The sequence below is a fragment of the Pan troglodytes genome, chromosome 6 (genome assembly GCF_028858775.2).
Source record: "Pan troglodytes isolate AG18354 chromosome 6, NHGRI_mPanTro3-v2.0_pri, whole genome shotgun sequence".
NCBI classification, from domain to species: domain Eukaryota; kingdom Metazoa; phylum Chordata; class Mammalia; order Primates; family Hominidae; genus Pan; species Pan troglodytes.
In genome coordinates, this window is record NC_072404.2 from 104,016,584 (window position 1) to 104,030,177 (window position 13,594).

At 36.9% G+C, this 13,594-nt stretch overlaps 1 protein-coding gene across 12 annotated transcripts in view; it reads right to left on the minus strand.

Moving 5' to 3' along the window:
• The window catches only part of SGCE (sarcoglycan epsilon), a 70,985-nt gene that overhangs the window by 54,031 nt on the left and 3,360 nt on the right, over positions 1-13,594 (minus strand). For 4 of the 12 annotated variants that reach the window (XM_009453635.4, XM_009453638.5, XM_009453634.4 and 1 more), the window contains exon 2: positions 1-108. The exons of the other annotated variants lie outside the window; for them this stretch is intronic. In XM_009453635.4, coding sequence (XP_009451910.1) covers positions 1-108 — 108 coding nt within the window. The remainder of the gene's footprint in view (positions 109-13,594) is intronic. 12 annotated transcript variants of the gene reach the window in all.

Here is a 13,594-nt window from a genome sequence, read left to right on the forward strand (position 1 = left end):
CATCTTTCATCCCAGCAGCCATTTTTCTGCTGATAATAAAATTGTTGGCCTGTCTGGTCTTCCAGTTAACTGTTCCATTTATGCCATCAGCACAGCTTAATAAAAAAGCTTTTCAGAATAAAACAAATGTACAAAAAAATGAAATTAATGTCATGATTTTTTAAAATGACTGTCACAGATCACCTACAATTAACTGGGATCAGATTCCTTCCAGCCCAGCTAACTGTTTAATTCTAGTCAGCAAATATTTGTTGTATGTCAATTCAAGGAGTATGTGGGGATACAAGACAACCAAGGCATAGTTCCTGCCCCTGAAGGAGCTTACAATCTATGGGGATTGGCAATTCATGTACATATACATATACATACATACACATATATACACACACACATATATAATAAATCATACTAATTATACACACAAATGGTAGAAAGCATACGTGCTATAAGAACACTAATGGGGAAGCAATTATCTCTGGCTAGGAATGTTGTTAAGTTTAAAGTACCTTTTAAATTCACAGTTGAATTTTCCTCACACTGGCAGCAATGACTAGCATAGGGGTTAAGGAATACTAAGTAGGGGCTACTGCAAGAGTGTCAGATAGCAGTCAGGGTGAAGCACAAGGAAACAAAAAGTGGTGCCAATTACAAGACACCTTGTAATGGAGATAATACTGACATGGAGATAATGGAGATAATACTGACAATACTTTTTCAAACTGCTAGGTGTAGGGATAAAAGGAGAATCAAAGACGCCTTTGAATTTTTTATCTAGAATGACATAGAATAGCAATACTTTAGGAACCTCAGAAAAGTCAGTTTCAAGAGAAAGATGATTAATTTGATTCAGGATATGTTAAACTTAGGGTACTAGTTGGACATCTAGGTGAAACTATCTGAGAAGAAGAAGATAATGTAATGGGGCTTCACATACAGATTTAAAGTTCTTCTCCAGAGAAATGATTATTGAAGCCAAAGCCCTAGTGTGATTCCTTAAAGATACCATGTCCCTGGTAACACATACATCAGGCTCTTACATAGAAAGTGATCTGGAGCAAATATATGTTCCTGTTCTTATTGATCCTGTTTTTCACCATCCAAACTGCCAATCTGCTGTCTGCTCTCTGATTTTTCACCCTTACATTTTAGACATGATAGATTTGGGCACCAGTTTTTTCTGATTACAATATTGGCTCTCCATCCTATTCTCCCTTGGGCTACTTTAGGTAAGTTCCTTGTGGATTCAGCTCAGCCCAAGAATTGCCCATGGGATTTGTCCTAGCTTCTGTGTGTTTGTTTTGTTTTTTGTTTTTGTTTTTGTTTTTGTTTTTTTGAGATGGAGTCTCACTCTGTTGCCCAGGCTGGTGTGCAGTGGCGTGATCTCGGCTCACCGCAACCTCCGCCTCCTGGGTTCAAGAGATTCTCCAGCCTCAACCTCTGGAGTAGCTGGGACTACAGGCGTGCACCACCATGCCTGGCTAATTTTTGTATTTTTGGTAGAGATGGGGTTTCACCATGTTGGGCAGGCTGGTCTCGAACTCCAGGCCTCAGGTGATCTGCCTACCTCGGCCTGCCAAAGTGCTGGGATTACAGGTGTGGGCCACTGCACCCGGCCTGTCCTAACTTCTGGACCTGAAATGCAGTAAGAAAGAATGCTCAAAAGGTAAGAGGGACAGCAAAAGCAAAACAACATGTTAATAAATACATTAACATATCAAAAGCAGAGGATGATTCAGCAAAGAAAGAAGAGAGAAGCAGTCACAGAGGTTGAAAAATGAAGTCTGAAGAGTAACATAAGCCAACAGAAGAGAGATGTCAAGAAGGAGAGTGTGATCAACATCCTCACTTACTGCAAAAAGGTCAAAGAGGATGAGAGCTTAGAAAAGACTGCTAGATTTGAAAAGTGAGAAGTTACTGGTGACTCCTTGAAAGTGGAGTTCTGATAAAGTGGTGAGAGTAGAAGCCAAACTGCAAAAGGTCAAGATGTAGATGCAGAAATTACAGTTAATCTTTCAAGAACACTGGTCAGAATAGGGAAGAAAAAGATCAAATGATAGACTGAAGAGTAGCAAGGTGGACAGAAGGTTGGTTATTTTAGTAGGGATGACATATTTTGTATTTAAATAGAGGAAAAGATGTAAGGGGGGAAGAGATTAAGGATAAAGAACAGGAGCATAACTGATAAGATACAATCCAAGAAAAGGTAGAATGGGTAGGACCAAGCATGTGGAAGTAAGGAAAATACTTTGGGCATGAGAAAAGGAAAGGAAAGTGAAGACAGCAACAGTTAGTGGGGTATAGCAAACTTAACTTTAAAAGAGCTCCCCACCTTAATAAATCAGAAGTAAAAGGCATATTTCCTTTTCAAACTGAATTTTCAGTAAAAATCTGAACTTAAACTAAATTATGAAAAATCCAACCCTTCAAAATGAGAAAAGAATACAATTCAAAACCCAGATTATTATTAGTAGTAGTAGTAGTAGTAGTGTTTTTAGAGATGGGGTCCACTATGTTGCCCAGGCTGGAGTAGAACTCCTGGGCTCAAGTAATCAATCATCCTACCTCAGCTTCCCAAGTAGCTAGGACTACAACCATTACTGGGACCACTGCAACCGGCTAAAACCGAGGTTACTGATTTAATCATTACACATTGTATGCTTGTATCAAAATGTCACAGGCACCCTTTATATATGTACAACTATTACATATCCATAATTAAAATTTTAAAAAGTTGTTAAACCCAGGTTATTAAAAACAAACAAAACCTCAGGTGATCATGTCAGTGACACCTAGGAGTACAAATCAAAATCCACAGCACCCCCCAAAATAAGCTACTGAATTTGTATTCAATTTAAAATATATGTCAAATTAAGAATATTAATTTTATCTACTAAATGACCAATCTTATGAATTTCTCTAATAAATAGCTTATTTAATAATGGAAGTTATGTATTTTTAAATCCAGATGAATAATACAGGAGGCATTTCCCAATAATTTAAGCTAAAACAGGATCAGAAATGCTAATAGTCTCTTGTGGCAAAATACTCCACCCCCAGGGTTTTCCTGATGGCTATGTTCCAAAAGCAACATGCTGGTTACATAGGAAGCACGTAGGCAGCTCCCCCAAAATACATATTCACATGTACCCCCAAAATATACATAGTAAAAAATTCTAAAACACATATTCATGACTCCACCATGGAGAGTCTAGGTAGATGGGTTACACAATTCCGTCAGGTAATTCACATACAAAACTGTGAACTCTAGAAGACAGAGGAGCCATTACAGAACCCAAAGAAATATAAACTATTACCTGAACACCCTACCCATTCCAACCTCCAACTGATTTACAGATACAACCAATTTGTAAAAACATGCAAGACCTTGCTGGATAGTGGAATATCCCAACTAGAAGGACAAGAAGCAGGTGGCCAAATTCTTCTCTACAATGTTCCAAAGAACAATGTATTTGTGGATATGACAAGCAACGTTTAGATTTAACTGCTTCCCATCACCAGCTCCTGAGCAAGGTACTTTCACATATACTGTCTAATTCAATCCTTACAAAACCAAATCATCTATTAATGTGTCTGAAGATTATAGGGGCTTAATCTTAAAGCATAATGAAGTAAATCCTGCAGGCAAGCAGACACTCTATAGAACTCTCCATTTCTCCATGAACTGGGTAGTTACCATAAAGAAAGAATGGGGTGAGTGCCCAGGCAGCTTCTCTTTTGTTCCTTCCTTTATTCTAGCTCAGTGGTTCTCAGACTATGTTGTGCATAAGAATTATTGTTCAGAGTTTTATATACAAAATTACACATATTATACCTTATGGGCTATTTAAAGGATTTACTAGGATAATTTTAGGTCTATGGAATTTTTTCTTACACTCTTGCTTTTAGAATCCTACTAACCCAGCATAAGATTTAACACCACTACATGTCCTTGGCTAGTGAATCAATGCATCACTGCTCATACTTTCCAGGTCCTGCATAAGGGCAGTCTAGTTGGCTTTTACAGGATTCAAAAAGCAAATTGAATTGGTGTCTCAATTGTTTAAACAGAGAGGCAGGGTAGAATAGTTTAAACACAACACACAGATATTGCTGTATTTCAAGGCCAGCACTGCTTTTGAACACATTCATTTTTTAAAAGTTTGTATTGATCCAGATGAAGTCCTACTTTGACCACAGAAGACTGAAGTCCAATAAATCCCAATAAAAGGACAATGTTTTATGGCTCTACTCCCCAGGCAATATCACTAAAGGCAAGACACGATGCCATGAATGATGTGCTTAAACCAAGTCCCACATATTGAGGGAGAAACTTTAATAATAGGGAAATAACTATTTATTTTTAATTGTGTGTCCAATATCATGGATCCACTTGACTAACTTCTTGTATAGAAAAGTATTGTATTCTGTACATTGACAAGTACAGAATACTCATTGAAAAAGGCTAGTATTTTAAAGTTTAATTTTCATTAGAAAAGGACCAATGCATTTTTTTATGTGAGAATGGATTTCTCTAGGACGGAAAAATATGACTCAATATTTAAAATATTTATCCTACCTACAACTTTTCAAGATTAAATCTAATGTGTAAAGATATGTCAACCTTGTAGAGACTGGTTCTTGGACTTCCTCCAAAGACACTGGACTATCCTCAGGAATCTTAAAAGGAAGAGAACGCCACTGTGCTCACCAGGTTCATGGTAATCTACATTACAATTATATCTGGGTGTGAGTTTTACTCTAGTTCATAAACACAAAAACAAAACATCATATGCATCTTGCATTTACAAAGCCCAAGCTAAGAAGGCATTCACACAATTAGCCAGGATATCACTGTACATAATTTAATCATCTTTTCAATGTTCCCCCTTCAAAATCATCAAAGCCTAAATTAATCCAAAGGTGGCTGGCATGCCTTCACCTTCCCTAGAAACCATATGACAGTTAAAGTTTGTCTTAAGATTCCATGATTCATTTTGAGTCTTGTAGCGGCATGACTACATTTCATCTGGCCTGGGGCAAGCACTCTCTGAAGAGATATTACTGTTTCCCAAACCTGAATAATTTGCTGACTGGGGGAGGAGAGGATTGCTATTTAATAAAAGTAATTGAAGAGCTGTGAATAGTGACTGATTGCTGATGAGCTAATCAGAATATCAAGGAATGGAAATAATAAATAATAACTTATTCAGACATCACTGTCCAAGTAAACAGCCGGATATGCCAAATGAAATTTAATCTGATTATCATACTCACCTTAAAAGCAAACTGTCAAGTCTTTCTCTGTCCACTACTTCATTTGTCTCTTTCATATTCCACTGTAAGGGGGATGGAAGACTTTGTTTTCAGAAGTTGGTTGTATAGCTCACGTGTCTGGCATCCCTTCCCTTCTCTTACCATCCCCATCCAAGTTGTTACGCTGCTCCCTGACCCTCTACAATTTTCTCTTCCCTTCTTTTATGCAATTCTCCTCATTTCTTTTAAAATTGTTTCCTACATCAAAACATTATTTTTACATTTTTCTCTCTAAAAAATGTAAGTTGGCCATTACTTTTCTTTAGCTACAATGTCTTAAATACTAAGTGCTGGATACTACACCAAGGGTTGTACACATATTAACTAATGTAATCCTTACAATGACTATGTGAAGTAGGCAGTATTCACTCTATTTTACAATGAGACTACCAAGTTTAAGAAAATTATGTTAACTCACCCCAGGTCTTATGTTTACTAAGTGGCAGAGTTGAATTTTTAACCCATTTTGTGGCTGACTGCAAAGTCTATGTCATGAACACATCAATACTACCCCCAAATACAGTCATGCATTGCTTAATAATGGAGATACTTTTTGAGAAATGCATTGTTAGGTGATTTTGTTGTGCAGTCACTTACACAAAATTATATACACATTTTTATTTATATATATTTTTTCATATAGAAAGCCAAAGTTCCCATCACCATTACTATGCTACTGCTGTGCAGTGGAAATTAATCTCATGCACTATGGGCACCAAAACAAGAACAAAAACAATTTGTTGAAAGAAGAAAGCTTTAAGTTTTGGAACCTATGGGGGAAAAAATGGCTTTACTGAGGAGGACTGTTTACCCCAACCTCTAAAAGGAGTTGGGAAAAGATAATCCTAAAAGAAATGTTACAGCAAGGCTTTAAATGAAGAATGCCAGAAGAAGCTAAAAAAATTAGATATAAGAGACTTTAGAGTGAAATAAAACTGTAGTACAGAAAGGTAGTGTTTAACATCAGTCTTTACAGACAGTGTCTGGGTTCAAATCCTAATTTTTGTCCATTGGGCAAGCTACTCAATGTTTCTGTGCCTCATCTGGAATAGAATAGTACCCATATCAGTGACATACTGTTGAGTATTAAATGACATAATGTATTTAAGAACTTTAGAAGAATGCCTAGCATATAATGATGTCCCCCAAAAATGAAAACTATTATTACATTTACTCTTCAACTAATTTGAAGAAAATTTTGGATTTCTTTAAATACAATCGTTTTTAAAAATATATCTTCAAATGAAAAAAAACTATCATCACTACAGGTGGCATTATATAATAATACTACACTCTCATTTTTTTCCACAATCATGACACATATGAAAAATGATATTCTATAGAAATATATAGTAGAGTCAACTGTAGAGGCTACTCAGAAGAGGCGACAGCCATACCAAACTCCACTACATTGGTTGTCCAAGGACTAAAAAGATGGCTTCTCAGCCAGTCCTCATTCTCTGCACTTAGCCAAGTTGAGGGCTGCAGTTTAACCCTTTTGAGGGAAGCCTGATGTAGTAAGAAATGAATTACATCGATATTTATATTCTGACTCTCATAAGCTTTTAGATATTTATTCAGAGGAAGCAATGCAGCAAAAGCAAAAAGTTATGTGTGAGCAAGACTCAACTGCATTAAACACAATATCAAAATTGAGTGGAAAGTTAAACGTTCAATATAAGAAGTTTTGGTTTGACAGAATAGTTAATGGAGAAGAGAAGGTTAATCACTTCTCTTGGTATTTTCTGCTCCTTTGCTCAAATAGCCTGAGAAGATAAGTTTGGGTTTCCACTCATGGGAACAGAACTATATATCTCAGATGAAACAGGAACACCAGTGGAAACTTTAACAAAAACAATGCATATAAGCAACAGTTATATGCACCATTACAATTTAATGTCCTCACTTGCACAATGTTGGACTATTGTGAAAATAATAAAATTAGTGAAAAGCAGAATACAAAACAGTATACAGGCACTATAAAATCTAGTGTAATAGTGCAATCTAGTGGAAAAGGATTAAAAAGCCAAGTGTATGAGCTATTGGGTTAGGGACGTAAAGCTGCAGGAAAAATTTCTGTTCACAATAAAAAATATAACAATGCTCACATGCTCTTTCCAACTAAGTAACCTCTAAAAAAGAAATATTCTTATATTGTATGTTTGCTTTAAATTGTTATTAATTTCCTTAATTATAAAAATCCATACATTCTCATTGTACTATACTTTCCAATAGTATAACCAGGAGGGTACAAAATATAAATGTTCCCTCTCATATCCCTGTTGCCATCCCACCAATGTCACTGCCTAGCGTATCTACCCTTAATCGTCCTCGTGTCTTTCCATATTCTATGTGTGTACACACAAAAACACATACCGTGCTCTTTTTTGCATAATATGATCACATTTTTTCACTTAGAATATATCTTGAACATGTTTACATGATAGCACATTTTAAGGCTACATCATTTTCTGCTATGTGTCTCAATCATAATTTATTTATCATCACCTCAAACTAAGCTTGTCCAAACTAGGACCCATACTCTTTCCCTTAAAAACTGATCCTATTCCAGCCTTCTTCATCCTGTGTGTGGCACCACCATCTGTCGTCATGTAGATGACAGAAATCTGGAAATCATCCTTGAAATCTCCTCCCGACAAACTTAGCACCAAATTCAATGCAACACTCACTTCTGTTGGTTTTTACCCCCTAAAATATCCCTCCTATCTTCATCTCCCCATCACCACGCTAGCCCACAAGGTCATCAACTCTATCCTCAATTACTAAAGGAGCTAACTAGTCTGCTGCAAGCTATTCTGACCCCTCCAACCTTTTCCTCACAAACAGCTAAAGTGCTCTTTTTGAAATGCAGATCTGATCATGTCCTGGTTAAATCCCTGCAAAGATTTTCCCATTGCTCTTAGTATAAAGATTAAATCCTTTAAGGTTGTCTACCAGGTCCTGCAAAATTTGTTCCCTGACCTCCTGTCTAGCCTCATTTAACATTGTGCTCACCCTTTTCCTGCTCCAACTCCACTGGACTTCTTTTAGCACTTTCTGTTTACCATATTCAACCTGCCCCAGGGCCTCTACAGAGGTCTTCCTTTTACCTCATATATACCGTCCCTCCTTACTAATATTTACTCATCCTTAAGATCTGAGTACTTCCTTGGAAAAGCCTTCCTTAAACCCCCTATCTGGCCAAATCCTCTACTTACAAGTTCTAGTCAGGTTCATAGCAATTACCATAGTTTTAAGGGCACATTTATATGTGTAATTGTTTGATTAATCAAATAATCTTGAAAAAAACCCTGTTCTTTGTCAACCCCACTAGTGTAAAAAGTTCCACGATAGCCGAGCTGTGTATTCCCTAGCATCCAGCATGGGGTCTCAAAACTAGTCAACACTCAAAAAAATGAATGAATAAAGGAATTACTGGCCAGGTGTGGTGGCTCACACCTGTAATCCCAACACTCTGGGAGGCTGAGGTGGGAGGACCACCGGAGGTCAGGAGTTCAAGACCAGCCTGGTCAAACGTGGTGAAACTCCGTCTTTACTAAAAATACAAAAAAGTTAGCTGGGCCTGGTGGCGGGTGCCTGTAATCCCAGCTATTTGGGAGGCTGAGGCAGGAGAATCACTTGAACCTGGGAGGCGGAGGTTGCAGTGAGCCAAGACCTCATCATTGTACTCCAGCCTGGGCAACAAGAACAAAAAAAACTCTGTCTCCAAAAAAAAAAAAAAAAAAAAAGAATTACTAATTAGTAAAGATGACCAGGATTTTTTCTAGTTTTCTTATTATGATTATCAACACTATAATAAAAATCCTTATCTGTATCTTTGAAGCACCTTCACCATTATATCTCTAAGCTAGACTTCTAGCAGTAAAACGGTTAGATGAAAAATAATACTGTACATTTCAAATTCTGATAAGCACGTGTAGTCATCTGTTCTGTTTCTACTTCAGCAGTACTGGTCTTTCATGAGAATGAACCCAGTAACTACAGAAAATGAAAGATGTTAAAAGTGCTACACTGATTAACTATTTCATAGAAGAGAAAAGCCAATGTCATTTTACTACACAGCAAGAAACATGAATTTGCTAAGAAGGAGAAACAAAAAACCTCAGGGCTATTTTTTCTCTTATTTTGCTTTCCAAGGTAAAAGAGTAACTATACTTCCATGCATACTGCTGAAGAAATAGGTAACAAATATTCCACTTTAACTGCTGTAAGAAAATTACTGTGATCCCTTCTTTCAAATTTGCAGCGAACCCCAAATCTCCATAATAATCAAAGTGGTGATCAGATAAGGAAGTGAAAAGCTAAAGAATGGGAAAGAATTCATACCAGAGCTGCCTAACTCCTATACATTTTTTAAATGAGCGGCTTCATTTATCAGAAAAGAGTCTGCGTACATGTCACAACAGATACCATGGCGATTCCCGTGGTACAGGATGCCAAAGATCTATTCCAAAAAATTGATTAGTCTAAGACAATTAGATACAAAGTGAAATGTGCTAAACATGAGTGGTTTTTAAATAATAAAATGCACTTAAACTGCTATTGCATAAACATTGCATAAAAATTCTTACATGAAGATACAAAAAATAAAATAAAATTCTACCAAAGAGTGACCGAAGAAGAAAACAGCACTGTAGCTTTTACTAACATATTGTTTCCAAGAATATAACAATAATCATGCCAGCAACTAATGTTTTGAGGCTACCTATTTATTTCCCAAGGTAACATCTTTAAGTTTTAAAATGTAGACACTGGGGATTATTACTTCCAAAGCAGGGGAGCCAGAGCCAGAGCAAGCAAGCACTGCATTCAAGGAATTACAAGTAGCCGCCTGTAGATCAGCTGAGCGTTGACAAGCCAGAAACTCATCTTTGAGCTTTTCTGTCTTGGAAATATGAACTCAGCCCAAGAACGCCCGTGGCATCTTCAACAACAGGGATGCAAGCCATCTCAAATTGCTGTTTGCATTATTACAATCCCACAAAAGTGCATGGGGCCCTTCTATGAAAGAGAGAATAAGGAAAAGAGAAAGTTGTTCAACATTAGAAATATACTTCATACAGTCAGAGTGAAAGTGACTGCATTTCTGACCTAACAACTGGAGTGGAGGAGAAAGTTCTAAGTGTGAGGCAGAAGTGAAAGCTGCAGGGAAAAGTTAGAAAATATGACAGAAGAATTTTTCTATCATTTCTTCACCTCTCTCATTGGACTTCTTAGTTTGCAAGAACTAATAACTCCAGGGTATAAAAATAGCTTTTGTAGAATCCGAAACTACTCACAAAAGGGGTCCTGTAAGGAAGCCCTATATAATCCACAAATTCATTTTAAGAAATCATATTTTCAAAGTTTGATATACTAACCAAAATAAACAATCAATAGGCAGATCACCATACAGGAAAGAAAAATCTGCCTCAAGACATGTTTGAGACACTAAGAATGTGCCCTTCAGCCAGGCAGAAACCAGGCTAACCTGAAACAGACAGAAGTTAAAAACATTTGATTAAAATATTTTATTTTGCTATGTAAAAGCTAAAAATTGTAACTGTTAACTTTTGTAGGGAGATACATCACAAGGGAGGGGAGGTTGCAGAAGGGACCCTATTTCCCTCTGGAGAAGAAGCAGCTGAGCTCCAGCAGCCAGCCTGCCCCCTCTAGCCCTAGGTACCCTCGGCATCCACGGCCACTCAACCCCAGTAGCCTGCTTGGACAGAGCAAGAAATTCCAGGAAAGAGTAATTCTAGGAAGCAAATTAAGCAAATTAAGACACTTTGCAGGGGGAAAAGGAATCTTTCATCTCCTTCTCAGGTTTTCATGTTTGAAACAGAATGGGAGAGATAGGAGGGTGTGTGTTAAATTACCCTGTTGCAGCTATTTTCAAGTTGTAAGAAATGAACTTGCAACACATAGGGCTATTTAGACAGTTTATCAAAAAAAATAAAATGTTCTCCTCACAATTATCTTTCAGGTCTACACTAAAATGTTATCAAGGTCTTCAAGTTAAATATTCATTGCAAGAAAGGTGAATATTTCTGATATTTAAAGAACAGAATAAATAAAGTTGATTGTTTTGTTGAGCTGCAATGTTAGGAAGGCCTCATGTTGAAATCTATCTGTACCTTTAACCCACCGATGCTAGTTCTACTTTCCGAAGCAAACATCAGAGAGTTCATGTTGACTGTTTAGTCTTCTCAAGTTAAACACTTCCAGACCCTGTGAGGATACCTCCTATGACAGGATTGCCAGACCCTTCAACATCCCCATGGACTGCTCTGGAAGTTGTCTAATTTGTCAAAATCTCTCTTTAAATGTGACAGCCAGAAATGGACACAATACTACAGATGTGGTTGATTAGAGCAGGGTACTATTAATTTTTGTGACATATGGACACTATACTACTACCAGAACCTAACTAATTTTTTTTTCTTTTGCAACCATATCATGCCACTGGTTCATATTAACCTTCATTTTCCTAAAGAACTGCCACCATACAAAGTCATCTCCATACTTCCATACCAATGAATTATGATGCATTTACTACTATAAAATATTTTTTGCTTTCAGCACAGCATTGCAGCCCACTTAAAAACCATGTTAACTCTAAATTGTTACCTATTTCTAACAGCTATCCCTTTTCAATTCATCCATGGATTTTAAAGCAAGCCTCTTAGATCTTCATCAAAGTCATTCATACAAATGCTGAGGAAGACAAAACTCAGGGCAAAGGCTTATGATCCTTAACCAGGGACGATACCCTGACGCAAACCCAAGAACGTATACACCTCGCCGGTGCTGGTTCAGTCTGCCTCCCGCTCACACAGCAATACTGCTAATTAATCTGCACACCACCTCATACACAAGAGCATCCTGCATTCTTGACAAATGCTTTGCAGAAAGCAGGATTAACTTATCTTTCAAAACAAAGTGTAAGAAATCTATACATATTAAAATTATAATTATATACAAATATTTATGTACACAGAACAAAGACTAGAAGGGATACAACATCAATGGAAATGGTTGTTCCAGAGTCAGTCTGTGGAAACTGGAGATTTGTTTTTTACTTAATACTGTCTTTAATACGGTTACAGAATTTAAAACACTGGGAATTATGAAGAGAGAATTTGGCTTGGAAGCAATCCATGTGAAATAGCATTTAAGAGCATTGAGACTCTATCTGATCCTATCAACCTGAAAACTTGAATCAGAAACATATTCACTTGAAAAGACTTGTTGATACCTAGAAACATTGGCTTTTTCTTCTTTATTTTATTTTATTTTTTTTGTTTCTCGTACTGCTACTTTAGGCTTAATATTTCTGGAAATCAGGGAGTTAACAGACTGGAGAACTGGATTCCGAAGTTTAGAAAAAGCCTGAATGGAGTGTGCGTTAGTCTATGTATGCTCCTCACATCTGTCTGTCTGTCTGTCTCTGCTGGGGAGGTTGAGAGGGATAGAAAGAAAACAGCCATCATATTGATATTTCTGTGAAGCTATGGACTAAGCGATCTCCCCTCCAGCCCAAGAATTTCTAACGAACACAGACCCATATCATCAATTCCCCTAGAGTCATTTTTTTACACTGGAGGTAGGAAATAAATGTTAGAATATGCATTTAGGTGTTTACAGAATATGGAAGGGTAAGTTTTAAGGAAAGGATTTGGGTAGATTATGGATAATTAGCAAAAAAGAAAAAGGAAGAAGGTGGCTGGGTATTTTGGAGAAAATGTGATCTATAAATACTGCACTTATTAGAATCAGAAACAATCTGAATATTTGACTTGGGAATTTTTTTTAACAAGTCAGGATTTTTTCACTACTTCAATATTTTGTGTACTGCATGATTTTCACCAGTGGAAAACTAGTGTTAGAAACTGGATACATGTTATCTTTATTTCTTTGAGGTTGTCGCTAACCAGTTTTTTCTGGTGTTGTCCCTTATTTTCAATGTCTGTGAGACAAGTGAAAATGCCACTTTGCTTAGAAATGCAATTTATCCACCATACTATAGGATAAGTAAAATACATGAAGCAAATCAACAGCTTTTAGATTTATGGCAAACTGTTGTAAAAATGGATAAAATGTTCAATACAAAGTCCACTTACTCTTTGACAACTGGAAATTGTACTTTGCTTAGAAATAAATTTTCCCTACCATACCAGAACTTAAGCCAAATACAGGTGGTAAGTCAGCAGGTTCGTAAATCCATAGCAATTGTCATTAAAAATGAATAAGGTGTCCAAATAGAAAGTCCAGTTATTAT